Genomic DNA, 19,359 nt, shown 5'->3' with positions numbered 1-19,359 from the left:
AGTTTTAAAGGTCTATGGTTTATGTAATGACTTAATCACATTCCCCCTTGCAGCCACTCCATTATACTAATATTGCCTACTAAGTCCACTGTGATTCAATTTTAGGCATCTGAAAGTTCTCAAAGTGGCATTAAAAGTCCCAATTTCTGGCCCAGGAAAACTACAATCCAGGACACAGGAACCAAAAAATATCAATGGCAAATTTAAAAATTTAGGATCATCCTAAAACATATCTTGGTGCACCACACCTTATTAAAGATATGCAGATACAGCTAGATATATAGATATAATATATATCTATTGTGAAATGCCACTTACCACTTGTCATTAAATATTGATGGGATCTTATGGGTTTCAGCTTATTTTGACTACTCCTGAGTGGACTTAAATGTCTTATGTTGAACTGCCCCTAAACAGAGAATGAATGGGTGTAATGAGGAAGGTTAGACGGGTAAATTGGTAAACTTTCATATTAATTTTGACTAAATCAAGAAGAGTTATCTTTTTCTCATCAGATCCTCAAAGTCTAATTCCTTAAATTACCTGTTCTAGTAAAATCCTATATAACTTGTTTTTCAAGTAGGTATTGGCAAGGCTAAATAGCTAAATGGTGAAGCTAATGTTAAACCTTAACCAAACTACAAAAATTAAGATAAACAGCACAGGGTAAAACCTTGCTAATAGATTTAATTAATTTTGTTATTCTAACTGAATCTTCAAACATCTCCGAAATGGCAAATGGCATTATGGCTGAGAGTCTTTACGCAGTTATTCATGCTCCAAAGCAGGCAGTTTCTGAGACTTGTCTGGCCAACAACCCAATTCCCAAAGGCTCGGGAACTAAGTGGAGTAAGTGGGGAGGACATTTGCTCCCCTGAGGCCCCGCTCACCTTGCTCTTTAAAGAACGGTCGAGGTCAATTGATCTCGGGGACTAAAGGATCCTGTGCCTGGAGAAGTGCGGTGCTAGCAACAGTGCCCCACCTCGCACTTCTACCTTGGACCCGGGATGGGCGACACCCTGCACCTGACTGCACGCAGTCTCCGCGGTCGGGGAAGATGTGGAGTGCTCAGGGACCGGGAGCCCCGGGAGCCCCAGGGAGAGAGACTCCGAGCTCGCCAAGGGATTTGCCCGCTGCAGAGCGCGGGAGCCGGCAGCCGGTGGGTCAAGCGCCTGGGGACGCGGGCACTGTCTGACCCGAGCTTTGGCAGCTGACATCCAAGGGTCGGTGGTCGCGATGCCCAGATCAGAGCAGATGGGTGGCCTCCAAGGACAGGAGCGTCGCCAGGGCGCGGACAGCGATCAGGGCAGAGGGCGGCGCTCTTGTTGGCCGGGGCGCGAAACACTGGCAGCTGCCCCGGAGGCCAACAAAGTTGCTCCCTGCGGAGCTGGGTACAACTTTCGCTTCCCGATTTAGCTCGCGGAGCTCACGGCTGCAAAAGAGCGGCGCCCAGGGAGAGCCGGCGGCAGCTGTGCCTCCCTCCCGCTCCTTACCTGGTTTGTCTCCGGCACGGAGCCCGGGCGTCGCTGGCCAAAGTTTGGCGATGGAAAGGCAGGGCAGCGGAACAGCGACGCAGCGGCTCGACGGGCGCCCAAAGCACGAGCCTCGGCCGGTAGGCGGTTTCGGAGACTGGGTCGCCCCGGGCAGGTCCCAGCGCCCGCCGCGGCTTTGACTAAAATAGGCATCGCGGCGGCGGCTGCGGCAGGGGATGGGGCCGCACCGCGCACGCGCCGGTCGCCGGCTCTCCCCGGGCAGGCGGAGCACAGCGCCCGGACCCCGACCCCCAGCGAGGCTGTTCCAGCTCCAGCACCCGCTCCGCGGCCTTTCTGCACACACGTGTTATCAGTTTGAAACGCCCGCTTGTTTCTTCCTCACTTCCTTTCTACTTCTGAATTCTGCCCTTGTTTGGGCAAGAATTGGGGGCGGACGGCCTTTTTGAGCCAGGGGTCTTGGTCTCCCATCCCCATGAGGATAATTCGAGACCTGGGACAAGATAGGAAAACTGGTTCTTCATTTCCCCCCAAAGTTGAACGACCCACTCACATAACTCTTTTCTAGGACACTCGCCCACAAGCAGGGAATGTCCCCCAGAGCGCGCAACTGAGTCTGGCGGTGGAGGCTGGACATTGATTTCACAAAGACGCAGGACACCACCTTCCAGCGAGTGCCCCGCCCTACTGCTGTCGCTCTAGAGGCCACACAACACAGACTTTTCACACATGCCACCTTATTATTTTTTAATTTATTTTTTCTTTTTCCAAGAAGGGTACTTATCCGAAATTGGCCTTCCCGTGGTGCTGCAGGGCCCTTGGTTGTGGGCAAAGCCCCACCTTGCATTTTTGCCACATAGATTTGGGACCAATAATTGAAAAGTAAGATATGAAATTATGCTCCAATCAATCTTGACTGTTTACTGGACAACAATATTAGGTAAGAAATGCAGGAAAAATTACAGAAATGAAGAGTTGACATTGGTTGGGAAGAGTTGTAGGGCAAATGAGAACTGTGAGACAGGGATCCAGTTTCCACCAGAAGTGTCCCATTATATTATAGAATTTTCCCCAGTTATTGGAATATGAGGTCATTCATGCGTGCCAAATATAGTTGATCCAAGTATAAAAAAGACCACTGTGTGTACATTGTAAAGAGAGTTCTGGGGATGTGGCTCAGCGGTAGCGCGCTCGCCTGGCATGCATGTGGTCCGGGTTTGATCCTCAACACCACATACAAACAAAGATGTTGTGTCCGCGGAAAACTGAAAAAATAAATATTGAGAGAGAGAGAGAGAGAGAGAGAGAGAGAGAGAGAGAGAGAGAGTGTTCTGGAAGATACTGGCCAAGTCTCTAGCGAAGAGGCATGCAGCCTGGCCTTCATGAATATGGACTGTGGTACCAACAAGGTTTGAATTCTGTCCCTAGTACTAGCTTACTGTGTGGGATAATTTGGATCTGGAGAACCCCCAAAAGCCCCTATATTGAAGGCTTGGTTTCCTGCCTGTGACACTATTAGGAGGTGGTGTGGCCTAGTGGGAGGAAGTTACCATAGCCGCTGTCCAAAAACTGGCATGCCCTTGAAGGAGTTATTAGGACCCTGACCTTTTGCTTGTGGGCTGCTATGTGGTAAGAAGCTTCCCTCCTCACCTCCTCCTCCTGCTTCCACCTTTATGTACTGTATGGCCACACACACATAAGCAACCTGATCAAGTGGCCATAAACTGAAACCCCTGAAACTGTGAATCAAAATAAACATTTCATCCTTTTAAGCTGATTTTCTCAGGTATTTTGTAACAGTGATGGCAAGCTCGTACCCTGTTTAGTATATTATTTCGTCTATGTTCATCAGGGAATTTGAAGTTTTCTTTCCTTGTCTTTGTCTGGTTTTGGCATTAGGGTGAAACTAGATTTATAGAATGAGTTTGGAAGGGTTCCCTCCTTTCCTATTTCATGGAATAATTTGAGGAGTATTGGTATTCATTCTTCTTTGAAGGTCTTGTAGAATTTGGCTGAGAATTCATCTGGTCCCGGGTTTTTTTTTTTTTTTGGTTGGTAGGCTTTTGAAGAAAGGGAAGTTTTGAAACAAACTCATCCTCTTTCTGCAACCCATTTGTCATAGTTTGGATCTGAAATGTCCCTCAAAGGCTTCTGTGTCAAAGACTTGGTCTCCAGACTATAGTAGAATCTTTAGGAGAGATAGGTATAGTTGGAGGATGCTAGGTCATTGGGGGTATACCTTTCAAGAGGATATTGAAACCCCCCTCCTCCCTCTTTCTTTCTTCTTTTTTCAAACAAGACACTTTTTTAAAACTTTTTTTTTAACATTTAGTTTTTAGTTGGAGGTGGATACAATACCTTTATTTTATTTTTATGTGGTGCTGAGGATCAAACCCAGTGCCCCACGAATGCTAGGCAAGTGCTCTACCACTGAGCCACAACCCTAGCCTGACACTTCTTTTTTTAAATACCTTTATTTTGTTTATTTTATTTTTTATGTGGTGCCAGGATCAAATCCAGTGCCTCATGCATGCTCAGCAAGCACTCTACCACTGAGCCACAACTCTGCCCTGCCTCTCTTTCTTTTGCTTCCCACCTACCATGAGGTGAGTAGCTGCTTCCAACTCACAGTTATGCCATGATGTGCTGCTTCTCACCACAGGTCTCACAGTATCTGGACCAACTACTATAGAGTGAAACCCCTTTAAACTATGAACCCAAACAAACCTTTTCACTTCTAAAGTTGATTTGTCTCATGTATTTTTTTTTACTGTAATGGAAAGCTGGCTCACACCCTCTTTTAGGACTAAAACCATAGTTTATAACAAATATCTTATCGTGTTTAATTACTTATCATAGATACATGAATACCAACTCTATAATATAAATTCAAAATAAAAATTCTGGACAAAACCCTCTGGGTTTGCCTCCCTGGTCTCCTCCTGCTAGCCATAGAAAGGCCAAATTGAAAGGATCTGAGCATTACTTGAGAATTATATGAAACAAGGAGGTGTCTCACACAGATGTGTACAATGAAAAGAGCAAGATGCATAAAGAACACAATATAGGGCAGCCTGTCTATTTTGTAAAAACTCTGGCCAGTATAGTTTGGATTGGCATAGACAGTTATTTCTAACTTTATTTCTCTTTTTTCTTTCTTTCTTTTTCTTTTTTCTTTTTTTTTTTTTTTTGTGATGCTGAGGATTGAAACAAGGGCCTTGTGCTTGTGAGAGCCATATCCCAGCCCCTCTACCTTTATTTCTCTATGGTTATTCTAGTCTACCTCTACCAGTTGGACAAAATCCTGATGAGACTTCAAAGTTCAGACAGAATAAGTTTTGTGGAAGTAAAACAAGACCTGAAAGAGTCACTGGTTTTAATGGTATGAATGTAATGTCAAATAGCAGTATTTTCTTAGCCAGTAAGTGCCCATGGGTTACATCAGAGGCTTTATTTCAATTGTCACTCCTAATTGCATAGAGGCCATAGCTTCTTCTGATATAGTCTATAGACAATGCCAGTCAAAGATGGATCAGTAAACAATTTAATTAGATTCTTTCTGAACTCAAGTTTCTCTTTTTTCTTTTCTCTTACCGTCTTTCTTTCTGTGGTTGGGGGGGACATTTTTGCTACACTGTCTAGGCTGGCCTTAAACTCTTGGGCTGAAGCAATCTTCCTGCCTAAGCCTCCTTAGCTAAGATTATCATCATATTCCAATATACCCAGCTCCAGGTTCTCATTAAATGTTGCATTAACTTTTTCATTGACCAGTTTGACAACTAACCTCATTGCTTACTCTTCAATTTCTTTTGCTTTTAAAAAACATGAGTAGACTTAGATCAGTTTAAGTTTAGAGATGATTGAATAGATAGTAGAGAAAGTTCCATACCTACTCTCTCGCCTGCTCATTATTACCCTGATAATTGACATTTTATATTAGTGTGGCTCATTTGTCACAATTGGAAAGCCAACAATAATACATGTGTTAGTTAGCTTTCCATCACTGTGACAAAATAGCTGAGGAAATAAACTTAAAGGGTGAAATATTTATTTTGGTCCATGGTCACTTGGACATCATTGATTCTGGGCTTGTGGTGATGCAGAACATCAAGGAGAAAAGCATGCGAATGTGGAGTTGACCTGCCCAAGAGAAAGGGGGCCGTCTTATGAGCTTTTGTAGTGAAACACAGTGTGTGTGTGGGGGGGGTGTCGGGTCTCAGGGAGGGGAACCATGATGCAGTGATATTACAATGAACCCTGGATCACCTAAGGACAGCATCTCTGTGCTTCTGAGCATGCTCCAGTCCCTGAGACTCTGACTAATCCATTTTCTCCAGATTGACAGGGAGCTGTTTGACCAAAGGAAGGCAGTCCCCAGCAGTGTAACTGCCATGGGACACGGCCCAGGGGCACCACCTGAATTTCCTTTCCCCACCTCCCCTGCTCATGTCTGTCTAGCTACCTACTCTAACCATAGGGTATCTTTTCTATCCCCCCTTGTAGTGCTCTGCACATAGTACACAACGTACACAATAGTATTCAATCGATGAAAATTATTTGCACTTCGGTTTACTTGTTTAATTGAAATGAATCTCCGTCATCAAAATTCTCTGGTCTGAAGAACTAATTAAACTGTCCTGTGAACACGTGGAATAGTTAAGGCATAGCTTCATTTTCTATGCATTTGACTATTTTAAATAGATGAAATACAGCACACATAAGACATTTCAAACAAAACTTGCTATAAATTACAAGACTTTGCTGCATGCTAAAATTTCCAGTGGTTTGGAATTTCCCTGGAGTAGCCAGAAATGAGATATTGACTTCAAAGGCAAACTTATGAAATATGCAAGAATATAGATCCTGGAAACTGGGCATTGGCAGAGCTAAGTTACAGTAATTCACCCATCTTTGGGTTGGCAGAAATGTGCATACAATGACTTAATGTCAAAGATTAGAGCGTTGAAATTCCCTCTGTCCATTCTTTCTTACATGGCTTTTCTTCTAAAACAAAGGAGTTCTACTTGTGAATTTTTTTTTATTTTAAATGTTAATAATTACAAAGGCCACAGGTGAAGCCTTTAACAGGCTTTCCTAATCCTTTAGGACATTATTTCAAAATGAAGAAATTCATTATTTCAAAATGAAGAAATTCAAGTAACCAGGCAGAACAGAATCATGTTTTAAAAAAGTTTTTTTTTAAAGATCAGAGAAGTTGCTCTGAATTCCATTTGATTCCCAAAGAAGCCTCAAAGGCAGGGAGCCAAGTTGGATCTTCAAAACAAAACCTGATCCAGGCCCAGTCAGCCATCCCCAGAAAGCAGACTAAAAGGTTTGGCAGCAACTGTAGTGACAACCTCTCTTGTTTCTTGTTCTTTCCCTTTCGTGACTTCCTACGAATCCACAGACCCCGGAAGACTACCTCTATATCAACTTGCACCTCTACTTTCTGGGAAGAGAAATGTGGCAGCCATTGGGTCCCTAAGGATGCAATTGTTAAGGTACTTTTTTTTTTCCATATGTAAGTAACTTGTTTATATGAGGTATTTAATGGTTAGAAAGGAAAAGATATAAATGGTAGAAAAATTCCTTTTTGGCAGTTCTTAATTACAATTCTTAATACGATGGTATAGATGAGACTATCATTGAAAGTAAAGCCATGGAATGACTTTTAAACTGTATCTGGTGAAAGCAGAATTTTCGATCATGGAGTTTCTATTATATAATATCATTGTTTTACAAATCAATTCTCAAAAATGGCTGGTTTTGGAGGCAAATGGGAGGCCTGATAATAGCCAGCCAAGTCATTGACATAGGGCTGAAACAAAACCCAAAGCAACACATTAGAAAGATGGAATAATAAAGTTGGGAAGGATGATACTGCCATCCAACATTAATTGATGTGCAAAAGCACTCAGAATTCCCAGGAGAAAAGAATTATTTAAATGCAAATTTTTATTATTACTACTACTTAAATTGTTGTAATAAATTCATGAGAATAAGACACCTCTCTAGCTAAATACATATATAATACCTGATAAAATATTTATAAGCCACATACTTGCAGTTTCATCATTTTTCATAAAAAATAGTAAACAAGATGAAACATTTCTTTAATCCAAGATCAATTTAGCACAATCTAGAGCTCCACACAATAATCATGATATTTGGTTTGACAATTACAAACACCCTCACACACTTCTATGAAAGAAGAAAAACAGAAGTGCTTTGAAAAGTGGGATTTTAGTCTTCAAATCTCCTTTTAATATATGAAAGGAATGAAAATACTTTGGGTAAAAGTTTCTGACAGAAGATAATTTTGGCTTATATACAACACTGCTTGTGTGCATTTTTACTGCATACCTCAATTTAGGGATTTCTTATGATTTTTTACATCCACCATTTTATCTGATGGGAAATATATGAATATATTATAAGCTCAGAAGATGGCATCTAAAAGAAATGGAGCATTTCTAATTTGGACTTTATCCTTTAGTCAATTAAGAGCCCTAAGAAGAATATAAGCAGGCTAGTGCATTAATAGGATTAGTTTTCTAGATAGATGCAAAGAGGAAGATGAATTGAAATGAAAGACAAAGAGCAGTTAAACTGTTTGAACAACCCAGATAAAAAATATTAATGGTTTATTCTAAGGCAGTGGCAGTAGACATGAAAATAAGGCCAGATATGAGGTTTTTGTCCTTTCTATTTTTCCCTATGGTACTGGGATCAGTATCTGCTGAGCAGGTGCTCTACCACTGAGCTCCCAGCTCTGATTCATAAAGCATTTTGTCGACCAGTTCGGAATGGGTGACAAATGTATGAATTAAGCATTACACTGATATTTCATGTACCACTGAGTTCCAGCTCCAGCCCAATACTGATATTTCTGCCTTGCAGGATCAGATAGATAAATGGTGATGCCAGTCACTATACTTGGTGATAAATAAATAGGTATAAAATAAATATTTGATGAAATAAATTATTAATATTATAGTATGAAAAGTGTTCCTCAAAGGAGCAAGAAGATACAGGATTCTAGTTCCACCTCTGTTATTAACCTGCTGGATAATCTTAAGCACATGGCTTTACCTCTCCAAGTGCCGTCAGTGCCTCAGTGCCGTCACTTTTACAGTGTTTCTGAGTGAGGTCCCGAGGTTTCTCAGGGGTCCACAGGCCAGAAATATTTTCATTGTAATAATAGTAATAAAATGTTATTTTCAGTTTGTCATTCTCATTTTCCTGTGAGTGTACAGTGTTTTCCATGGGCTGTATCTCTTCTCTCTACATTTTTTTTTGCTTTGAAAAATATATTAATTTTTGTTAAAATATCTATGTTAACATGTAATGAGTTTGTTATTTTAAAGTAAACATGATTTTATAATTTCTTACCTTTAATTTTTAAGATCTTAAATACTGATAAAAATAGAAGTTTTTTTTTTTTTTTTTTTTTTTTTTTTTTTTTTTTTGCTCAATAACGTTTAAAAATGTAAAGCGGCCCTAAAACTAAAAACTATGCAAATTGCTTATCTATAAAATAGGAATAATGTCAGCACTTTGTATTTTAGCTTGTTTGCTATGGAGTCACATAAGACTCTACAATTACTTTTAAAAACTCAAGATGGGCCCAGCACGATGGCACACACCTGTAAACCCAGTGGCTCAGAGACTGAGGCAGGAGGATTGCAAGTTCAAGACAAGCCTCAGCAATTTAGCAAGGCCCTAAACAACTTAGGGAGACCCTGTCTTAAAATAAAAAGTTTGGTGGTAAAGCCCTTATGGGTTCAATACCCAATACCTCCAGCCCTGCAAAAAAAGCTCAAGATTCTATATAAGATTGAGTGTTGTTACCATGATTAATTTTGGTGACTTTTAAAGATGGAACAGATTAAGGTTTCAAACTTTCTAGATATGAAAGAAACACATCAGTGAATCTCCCATATGTTTTGAACTTTTCATATGACTTGACTTAATGAATAAATAAAACTTCTAGTACCTAGAAAATGGATGCTGAATGGGGAAAAATAGTAGAAAATATTACTATTACTCACTTGACATTCAATACTTCTTTATTATCAATGACCTAACAGGTTGGCATGTGTTTCCCACTTACTTTAAAGTGATATTATGGAAGTATATATTCCCCAGAGTTACAGATTCTCTCTTTATTTCTGTTTTGGTCTTTATCACTTGCTACCTTTTACATATTTGTCTAAAAGTGTCATTTCTCCTAGGTTGTAAGTTCTAGAGGGTAGGAATTGTTTCTCACTCATATTTCTTATCTACAGGGTACCTATCATGTTATTTGCATACATTTGCAACTCAGAAATATTGGTTGATTGAATTATTGTATGCATTTGCAATAGAAGAATTAGTAAATGTTTTTCTAGTAGAAGATGTGGTACATATTTTTTTAAATTGTGTTTTGCCTTAACATCAACAAAACAAAACAAAACAAAACAAATAACCCAATCAATAAATGGGCAAAGGAACTGATCAGATACTTCACAGAAGAAGAAATATAGTCAATCAACAAATATATGAAAAAATGTTCAATGTCTCTAGCAATTAGAGAAATGCAAATCAAAACTACACTGAGATTCCATCTCACTCCAGTCAGAATGGCAATTTTCAAGAATACAAGTAACAGGGCTGGGATTGTGGCTCAGTGGCAGAGCACTTGCCTTGCACATATGAAGCAATAGGTTTGATCCTCAGCACCACATAAAAAAAAAAAATAAAATAAAGGTATTGTGTCCATCTACAACTTAAAAAATATATATTTTTTTTAGAGAGAGAGAGAGAGAGAAAATTTTTTTAATATTTATGTTTTAGTTCTCGGCGGACATAACATCTTTGTTGTATGTGGTGCTGAGGATTGAACCTGGGCCGCACGCATGCCAGGCAAGCGCGCTACCGCTTGAGCCACATCCCTAGCCCCAACTTAAAAAATATTTTAAGAAAAGAATACAAGGGGAGATCCAACATGGCGGCTGGCGAGGAAGCAGCGATTCCAATGTCTCCACTTTAACGGGATCAGAAAGACCCATTGGAATAGCTGCAGCCTACCTACGGAGGAACTTCTAGCAAAATTCCCTTAAGAGGAGAGCTGCCGAGAACTGGTAGGTTTATTGGAAGTGACAGTTTGTCCCAGAGAAGTGAATCTTGGCCGGCCACGCGGGCACAGAGGTCCAGTCTCTCAACCATCAGCCGCTCCTGCAAGGGGCTCTCCCGGGAGGCCCAGCTCTCGCTCTGCGAGCGGCTGCCCCACCTGCCTGGCTCTTAACCACGCGGCCGCAGCTACCCAGCTCTACAGGCAGCCCCACGGCGGCGGGAGCAGAAGTCCAGCCCCGAAGCCAGCAGCCACTTCTGTAAGCGGTCGGCACCCAGAGCGGCGCGGCCCACCCCGCCCAATCCGGCAGAAGGCCCCCACCATCCGGGCTCTCACCGGAGGCCCGGCTCTTGCTCTGCGAGCGGCCGCCACACCCGCCCGGCTATTAACCAAGCAGCCGCAACTGCCCGGCTCTACAGGTGGCCCCCCGGCGGGCGCAGAGGTCCAATCCCGTGGCCACCAGCAGCTTCTGCAAGCGGCCCGGAACGGAGTGGCCGCCCAACCGGCAGACGCCCCCGCCATTCTGGCTCTCCCGGGAGGCCCTGCTCTCGCTCTGCGAACAGCCACACTGCCCGCCCGGATCTTAGCCACGCAGCCGCAGCTGCCCCGCTCTTCAGGCGGCCCCCGGCGGCCCGACTCAGCTAGAAGGGTCCCCGCATGGCTCAGCACATGGCCATGCCCTCTGGGCTCTGCTAACTGCCCCGCCCACCTGACGAACGGCTCCCCCCCCTGAGACGACGTGAAGGAAATATAACCAAGCCTTTACGAAATAGCGAACTGGGAACTAAAACCAAAGATAGTGTCAGACTAGAGACAAACCAGTTCCACCCCTCCCTTTGGACACTCCGACAAGGAGCCAGGGGCCCACCATAGCAGAGAGGGGAAGTCACCAAAGCTCGGCCAAAGAGATTCCTTCCCAGCGGAATCTACTATAGCAGGTGTGTGACTCCCACCCACATCAGATACAAACAAGCGGGAAACTTCAAAATCTCTCCATGGGTGTGACCGTAAGGGTCAAAGGACTCTCGACCCCCAACTCCCCCTACTGCCAGAGACAGGCAGACCTGTGACCCACCAACGGAACAGGCCTAGAGGCCTGCCAGCATGGTAGACACGTCACACCAATTGGAGTAGGGGCAGAGCACAGCAGCCGCCCGCATCCGGATCAGGCCCAACGACCCGAGGGCGTGGTAGTCATGTTACCACAATTGGAGTAGGGGCAGAGCAGAGCCGCCACCCACGCCCGCAGGGTGGGCAGACCTGCGACCGACCGGCAGAGCAGGCCTAGCAGCCCGGCAGAGCAGGCCTAGCAGCCCGCCAGCACGGTAGACAGATCACCCCAATTAGAGGAGGAGCACGGCCACTACCCGCCCAGCAAGGGAGATTTTTCAATTATACAAGAGCAATATAAATAATTAGGAGGAAAATTTCAAAAACAACAGTTTCACCAAGCAGAAAGAAACACGAGCAGTATGAAAAGACAAGGAAAGAAAGGACCACAAGCAATGCAGGTCAACTCAAATTTAGAAGAGGTAATAGCTGCAACAGATGGAATGTCAGACAAAGAATTCAGGATATACATGCTTCAGATGATCTGGAGTCTCAAGGAAGACATGAAACAGCAAAATCAGACAATGAAAGATCACATTGACAAGGAACTACATAAACAAATACAGGAAGCAAAAGATCAATTACACAGGGAGATAGAGGTAATAAAAAACAAACAAATAGAAATCCTAGAAATGCAGGAAGCAATAAACCAACTTAAAAACTCAATTGAGAATACTACCAGCAGAGTAGATCACTTAGAAGATAGAACATCAGACAATGAAGACAAAGTATTTCAACTTGAAAAGAACATAGACAGCTCAGCAAGACTGCTAAGAAACCATGAGCAGAATATCCAAGAATTATGGGACAACATAAAAAGACCAAACTTAAGACTCATTGGGATACAGGAAGGCATAGAGCTCCAAACCAAAGGAATAAACAATCTATTCAATGAAATAATAGGAGAAAACTTCCCAGACTTGAAGAATGAGACAGAATCCCAAATCCTAGAAGCCTACAGGACGCCGAATGTGCAAAATCATAAGAGATCCACACCTAGACACATTATAATGAAGATGCCCAACATACAGAATAAGGAGAGAATTCTAAAAGCTACAAGAGAAAGGAAGCAGATTACATTTAGGGGTAAACCAATCAGGATAACAGCTGATCTTTCAACACAGACTCTGAAAGCTAGAAGATCCTGGAATAACATATTTCAAACACTGAGAGAAAATGGGTTCCAACCAAGGATTGTGTATCCAGCGAAATTAAGCTTCAGGATGGAAGATGAAATTAAAACCTTCCGCGATAAACAAAAGTTAAAAGAATTTGCAGCTAGAAAACCATCTCTTCAAAAAATCCTTGGCAAAACATTACAGGAAGAGGAAATGGAAAACAACAATGAAAACCAACAGTGGGAGGTAGGACAGTAAAGGGGGGAAAGTAATCAAAGAGGAAAACAAATCAGGTTTAGTAACATTAATAAACAAATATGGCTGGAAGAACAAACCATATCTCAATAATAACCCTAAATGTCAATGGCTTAAACTCATCAATTAAGAGACACAGGCTTGTTGAATGGATCACAAAACAAGACCCAACAATATGCTGCCTACAGGAGACTCATTTGATAGGAAAAGATATACATAGACTGAAGGTGAAAGGTTGGGAAAAATCATATCACTCATATGGACTGCGGAAACAAGCAGGAGTGTCCATACTCATATCAAATAAAATAGATTCCAAGCCAAAGTTAATCAAAAGGGATAAAGAGGGACACTACATACTGCTCAAGGGAACCATACACCAACAAGACATAACAATCATAAATATATATGCTCCAAACAATGGTGCAGCTGTGTTCATCAAGCAAACCCTTCTCAAGTTCAAGAGTCTAATAGACCAACATACAATAATCATGGGAGACTTCAACACACCTCTCTCACCACTGGACAGATCTTCCAAACAAAAGTTAAATAAGGAAACTATAGAACTCAATAACACAATTAATAACCTAGACTTAATTGACATATATAGAATATACCACCCAACATCAAGCAGTTACACTTTTTTCTCAGCAGCACATGGATCCTTCTCAAAAATAGATCTTATATTATGTCACAGGGCAACTCTTAGACAATATAAAGGAGTAGAGATAATACCATGCATCTTATCTGATCATAATGGAATGAAACTGAAAATCAACGATAAAAGAAGGAAGGAAAAATCATGCACCACTTGGAGAATGAACAATAGGTTACTGAATGATCATGGGTTTTAGAAGACATCAAGGAGGAAATTAAAAACTTCTTAGAGTTAAATGAAAACTCAGATACAACATATCGGAATCTGTGGGACACATTGAAAGCAGTTCTAAGAGGAAAATTCATTGCTTGGAGTTCATTCCTTAAAAAAAGGAAAATCCAACAAATAAATGATCTCATACTTCATCTCAAAATCCTAGAAAAAGAAGAGCAAAACTACAGCAAAAGAAGTAGAAGGCAAGAAATAATTAAAATCAGAGCTGAAATTAATGAAATCGAAACAAAAGAAACAATTGAAAAAAATTGATAAAACTAAAAGTTGGTTCTTTGAAAAAATAAATAAAATCGACAGACCCTTAGCCATGCTAACGAAGAGAAGAAGAGAAAGAACTCAAATTACTAGCATATGGGATGAAAAAGGCAATATCACAACAGACACATCAGAAATACAGAAGATAATCAGAAATTATTTTGAATCCATATACTCCAATAAAATAGAAGATAGTGAAGGCATCGATAAATTTTTTAAGTCATATGATCTGCCCAGATTGAGTCAGGAGGATATAGACAACCTAAACAGACCAATAACAATTGAGGAAATAGAAGAAACCATCAAAAGACTACCAACTAAGAAAAGCCCAGGACCGGATGGGTATACAGCAGAGTTTTACAAAACCTTTAAAGAGGAACTAACACCAATACTTTTCAAGATATTTCAGGAAATAGAAAAAGAGGGTGAACTTCCAAATTCATTCTATGAGGCCAACATCACCCTGATACCTAGACCAGACAAAGACGCTTCAAAGAAAGAAAACTACAGACCAATATCTCTAATGAACCTAGATGCAAAAATCCTCAATAAAATTCTGGCGAATCGGATTCAAAAACATATCAAAAAAATTGTACACCATGATCAAGTAGGATTCATTCCTGGGATGCAAGGCTGGTTCAATATACGGAAATCAATAAATGTTATTCACCACATCAATAGACTTAAAAATAAGAACCATATGATCATCTCGATAGATGCGGAAAAAACATTCGACAAAGTACAGCATCCCTTTATGTTCAAAACTCTAGAAAAATTAGGGATAACAGGATCATACCTCAACATAATAAAAGCAATCTATGATAAGCCACAGGCCAGCATCATTCTGAATGGAGAAAAATTGAAGGCATTCCCTCTAACATCTGGAACAAGACAGGGATGCCCTCTCTCACCACTTCTGTTCAACATAGTCCTCAAAACACTTGCCAGAGCAATTAGACAGACGAAAGAAATTAAAGGCATAAAAATAGGAAAAGAAGAACTTAAATTATCACTATTTGCATATGATATGATTCTATACCTAGCAGACCCAAAAGGGTCTACAAAGAAACTATTAGAGCTACTAAATGAATTCAGCAAAGTGGCAGGATATAAAATCAACACGCATAAATCAAAGGCATTCCTGTATATCAGCGACAAATCCTCTGAAATGGAAATGAGGACAACTACTCCATTCACAATATCCCCCCAAAAAATAAAATACTTGGGAATCAACCTAACAAAAGAGGTGAAAGACTTATACAATGAAAACTACAGAACCCTAAAGAGAGATATAGAAGAAGATCTTAGAAGATGGAAAAATATACCCTGTTCATGGATAGGCTGAACTAACATCATCAAAATGGCGATATTACCAAAAGTTCTCTATAAGTTCAATGCAATGCCAATCAAAATCCCAAAGGCATTTCTTATAGAAATAGATAAAGCAATCATGAAATTCATATGGAAAAATAAAAGACCCAGAATAGCAAAAACAATGCTAAGCAGGAAGTGTGAATCAGGCGGTATAGCGATACCAGACTTCAAACTATACTACAGAGTAATAGTAACAAAAACAGCATGGTACTGGTACCAAAACAGGCGGGTGGACCAATGGTACAGAATAGAGGACACAGAAACCAATCCACAAAACTACAACTATCTTATATTTGATAAAGGGGCTAAAAGCATGCAATGGAGGAAGGATAGCATCTTCAACAAATGGTGCTGGGAAAACTGGAAATCCATTTGCATCAAAATGAAACTGAATCCCTTTCTCTCACCATGCACAAAAGTTAACTCAAAATGGATCAAGGAGCTTGATATCAAATCAGAGACATGGCGTCTGATAGAAGAAAAAGTTGGCTATGATCTACATACTGTGGGGTCGGGCTCCAAATTCCTCAATAGGACACCCATAGCGCAAGAGTTAACAACTAGAATTAACAAATGGGACTTACTCAAACTAAAAAGTTTTTTCTCAGCAAAAGAAACAATAAGAGAGGTTAACAGGGAGCCTACATCCTGGGAACAAATCTTTACTCCTCACACTTCAGATAGAGCCCTAATATCCAGAGTATACAAAGAACTCAAAAAATTAGACAAAAAGACAACAAATAACCCAATCAACAAATGGGCCAAGGACCTGAACAGACACTTCTCAGAGGAGGATATACAATCAATCAACAAGTACATGAAAAAATGCTCATCATTGCTAGCAGTCAGAGAAATGCAAATCAAAACCACCCTAAGATACCATCTCACTCCAGTAAGACTGGCAGCCATTAGGAAGTTGAACAACAACAAGTGCTGGCGAGGATGTGGGGAAAAGGGTACACTGGTTCATTGTTGGTGGGACTGCAAATTGGTGCGGCCAATTTGGAAAGCAGTATGGAGATTTCTTGGAAAGCTTGGAATGGAACCACCATTTGACCCAGCTATTCCCCTTCTCGGTCTATTCCCTGAAGACCTAATAAGAGCATGCTACAGGGACACTGCTACATCGATGTTCATAGCAGCACAATTCACGATAGCAAGATTGTGGAACCAACCTAGATGCCCTTCAATAGATGAATGGATAAAAAAGTGTGGCATTTATACACAATGGAGTATTACTCTGCATTAAGAAATGACAAAATCATAGAATTTGGAGGGAAATGGATGGCATTAGAGCAGATTATGCTAAGTGAAGCTAGCCAATCCTTAAAAAACAAATGCCAAATGACTTCTTTGATATAAGGGGAATAACTAAGGACAGAGTAGGGACGAAGAGCAGGAGAAGAAGATTAACATTAAATAGGGATGAGAGGTGTGAGGGAAAGGGAGAGAGAAGGGAAATTTCATGGAAAGGGAAGGTGATCCTCAGGGTTATACAAAATTACATACAAGAGGAAGTGAGGGGTAAGGGAAGAATAATACAAGTGGAAGAAATGTTTTACAGTAGAGGGGGTCGAGAGAGAAGAGGGGAGGGGAGGGGAGGGGAGGGGGGATAGTAGAGGATAGGATAGAGAGCAGAATTCATCAGACACTAGAATGGCAATATGTAAGTCAATGGAAATGTAACTGATGTAACTGATGTGATTCAGCAATCTGTATATGGGGAAAAATGGGAGTTCATAACCCTTTTGAATCAAACTGTGAAATATGATATATCAAGAAAGATGTAATGTTTTGAACGACCAACAATAAAAAAAAAGAAAAGAATACAAGTAACAGTAAATGTTGGCAAGGATGTGGGGGTAAAGGTAGACTCATATATTGCTGGTGGGACTGCAAATTGGTGCAGTGACTATGGAAAGAAGTAAGGAGATTCCTCAAAAAACTTGGAATGGAACCACTATTCGACCCAGTCATCCCACTCCTAGTTTTATACCCAAAGGACTTAAAATAAGCAGACTACAGTGATGCAACCACATCAATATTTATAGCAGCTCAATTCACAAAAGCTAAACTATGGAACCAATCTAGATGACCTTTAATAAATGAATGGATAAAGAAACTGGGGGCGGGGCTGGGGTTGTGGCTCAGTGGCAAAGCACTTACCTAGCACGTGCAAGGCCCTGGGTTTGATTCTCAGCACCACATAAAAATAAATAAAATAAAGGTATTGTGTCCAACCAACTACAATTAAAAATAAATATTAAAAAAGAAAGAAACTGTGGTATATATACACAATGGAATATTACTCAGTCCTAAAGAAGAATGAATTTTAGCATTTGCCGATAAATGGATGGAACTGGAGAATATTATGCTAAGCGAAATAGGCCAATCCCAAAGAACCAAAAGTTGAATGTTCTCTCTGATGTGCCAATGCTAATTCACAATAAGGAGAGATGGGAATAGAGGTATTTTGGACTAAACAGAGGGGAGTGAAGGGAGGGGAGGGATCCTGGGGGTAGGAATGATAGTAGAATGAATCGGACATTATTACTCTATGTGTGTATATGATTACATGACCTATACAACTCTATGTACATCATGTACAACCAGTCAGATGAGAAGTTATACTCCATTTATGTATGATGTGTCAAAATGCATTCTACTGTTTGTCATGCATAAATAATTAGAACAAATTTTTTAAAATTGTGTTTTACAACTTAAATTATTATGAATAGGCAAAATAACATAAGAAATATATACCAATAGGTCAATAGAAATTGAGTTAGAATAGTGAAAGTTTTCTCTTTTTCTATTCTGACTCATTTATAATGTGGTCACATTATCTTTCTAATAGAATAGATAAATATCAACAAAATGGCAGTTAATATTCTACAGGGTTATATCAATTTGTTGAAATTATACTGGCCTTCCCACTGTGATTTTGAAAGCCCACTCCCCTGCCCTCCTCAGACTCCCCATTGTTACCTCCATTTCCTCCTTTCTCCCTGATTAATGATGGAACAGCAAGAACAATTTGGTAAAGACAGATTTGGAGAAAGTAGGAAGAGATGATGGAGCCAAATGATTTAATCCAGAGATTCCTTCACGATTCATTGGTTCCTTCATAAATACCGAGTGGTCTGGTGAATGGGAATTGCCTGAGTCAGGCTGCTGTAGTTAGGGAAGAAGGTAGAGAGCCCAATGTCAGAAGCAACAACAGAGGCAGCTACCTCTAGGGGCCAACAGCCAGATACCCAGAGAGAAGGACTGGTCAAGCAACAAAGCAGCTGACCCAAGGACAAGGTGACATTATGTTATGCCATGGGGCCATATCCCTGAATCCCTGAAACAAAGAGGGAAACAGAAAGATGAGGGATTCATTTTAAATAACTGCCTAAAATAGAGAGAAACTTATTTTAATGATCTGGATGAATTTTTTTCTGTCATCATTGGGAAGGGGGTGTGAGTGCAGATGGGGTCAATAGCAAGTTAAAGGAAAGGTGTGTTTTGCACATGCTGAATCAGTGTCTCTTCAGTTCATACCTGCTGCACATTGTATTCATGTTTTTCAGAAAGAACTTAATCAGAATTTACTTTATACCGAGCACTAGACCAGGGATGAATTTTGCAAAGAAAATTTCAAATAGAAAGTGAGGTCAGAGGCACTCCCAAACTATTTGTTTTTCAGAAAAATGAAATACAAATACCAGCCACATTATTTATCACTTAAAAGGAAATTATTTACAGGAGACA

At 40.8% G+C, this 19,359-nt stretch overlaps 2 protein-coding genes across 13 annotated transcripts in view; one reads left to right on the top strand and one right to left on the bottom strand.

Moving 5' to 3' along the window:
- Popdc1 (popeye domain cAMP effector 1) overlaps positions 1 to 19,359 on the bottom strand; it is a 56,310-nt gene that overhangs the window by 33,177 nt on the left and 3,774 nt on the right. Inside the window, exons 1-2 of one of the 5 annotated variants that reach the window (XM_026389601.2) lie at positions 1,494 to 2,099; positions 319 to 409 (exon numbers count right to left, since the gene is read on the bottom strand). The exons of 1 other annotated variant lie outside the window; for it this stretch is intronic. In XM_026389601.2, the coding sequence (XP_026245386.1) occupies positions 319 to 409; positions 1,494 to 1,685 (283 nt within the window). In that variant the 5' untranslated portion in view covers positions 1,686 to 2,099. Of the gene's footprint in view, positions 1 to 318; positions 410 to 890; positions 1,122 to 1,493; positions 2,100 to 19,359 lie in introns of those variants that run through there. 3 more of the 5 variants (XM_026389602.2, XM_026389603.2, XM_026389604.2) reach the window with 3 other exon arrangements.
- LOC144256522 (uncharacterized) overlaps positions 1,008 to 19,359 on the top strand; it is a 140,205-nt gene continuing 121,853 nt past the window's right edge. For 3 of the 8 annotated variants that reach the window (XR_013344120.1, XR_013344117.1, XR_013344115.1), the window contains exons 1-4: positions 1,532 to 1,612; positions 2,263 to 2,430; positions 3,999 to 4,096; positions 6,898 to 6,991. Coding sequence is in view for 1 of the 8 variants with exons in the window: in XM_077801571.1 (XP_077657697.1) it covers positions 1,008 to 1,159; positions 6,898 to 6,991 (246 nt within the window). In the remaining 7 variants the exon portion in view is untranslated. Of the gene's footprint in view, positions 1,160 to 1,524; positions 1,613 to 2,262; positions 2,431 to 3,998; positions 4,097 to 6,897; positions 6,992 to 19,359 lie in introns of those variants that run through there. The other 5 variants (XR_013344116.1, XR_013344118.1, XR_013344119.1 and 2 more) reach the window with 5 other exon arrangements.

The sequence above is a fragment of the Urocitellus parryii genome, chromosome 8 (assembly GCF_045843805.1).
Source record: "Urocitellus parryii isolate mUroPar1 chromosome 8, mUroPar1.hap1, whole genome shotgun sequence".
Taxonomy (NCBI): domain Eukaryota; kingdom Metazoa; phylum Chordata; class Mammalia; order Rodentia; family Sciuridae; genus Urocitellus; species Urocitellus parryii.
Note: the sequence above shows the minus strand (reverse complement) of the source record. Positions and strands in the feature narration are given on the sequence as shown.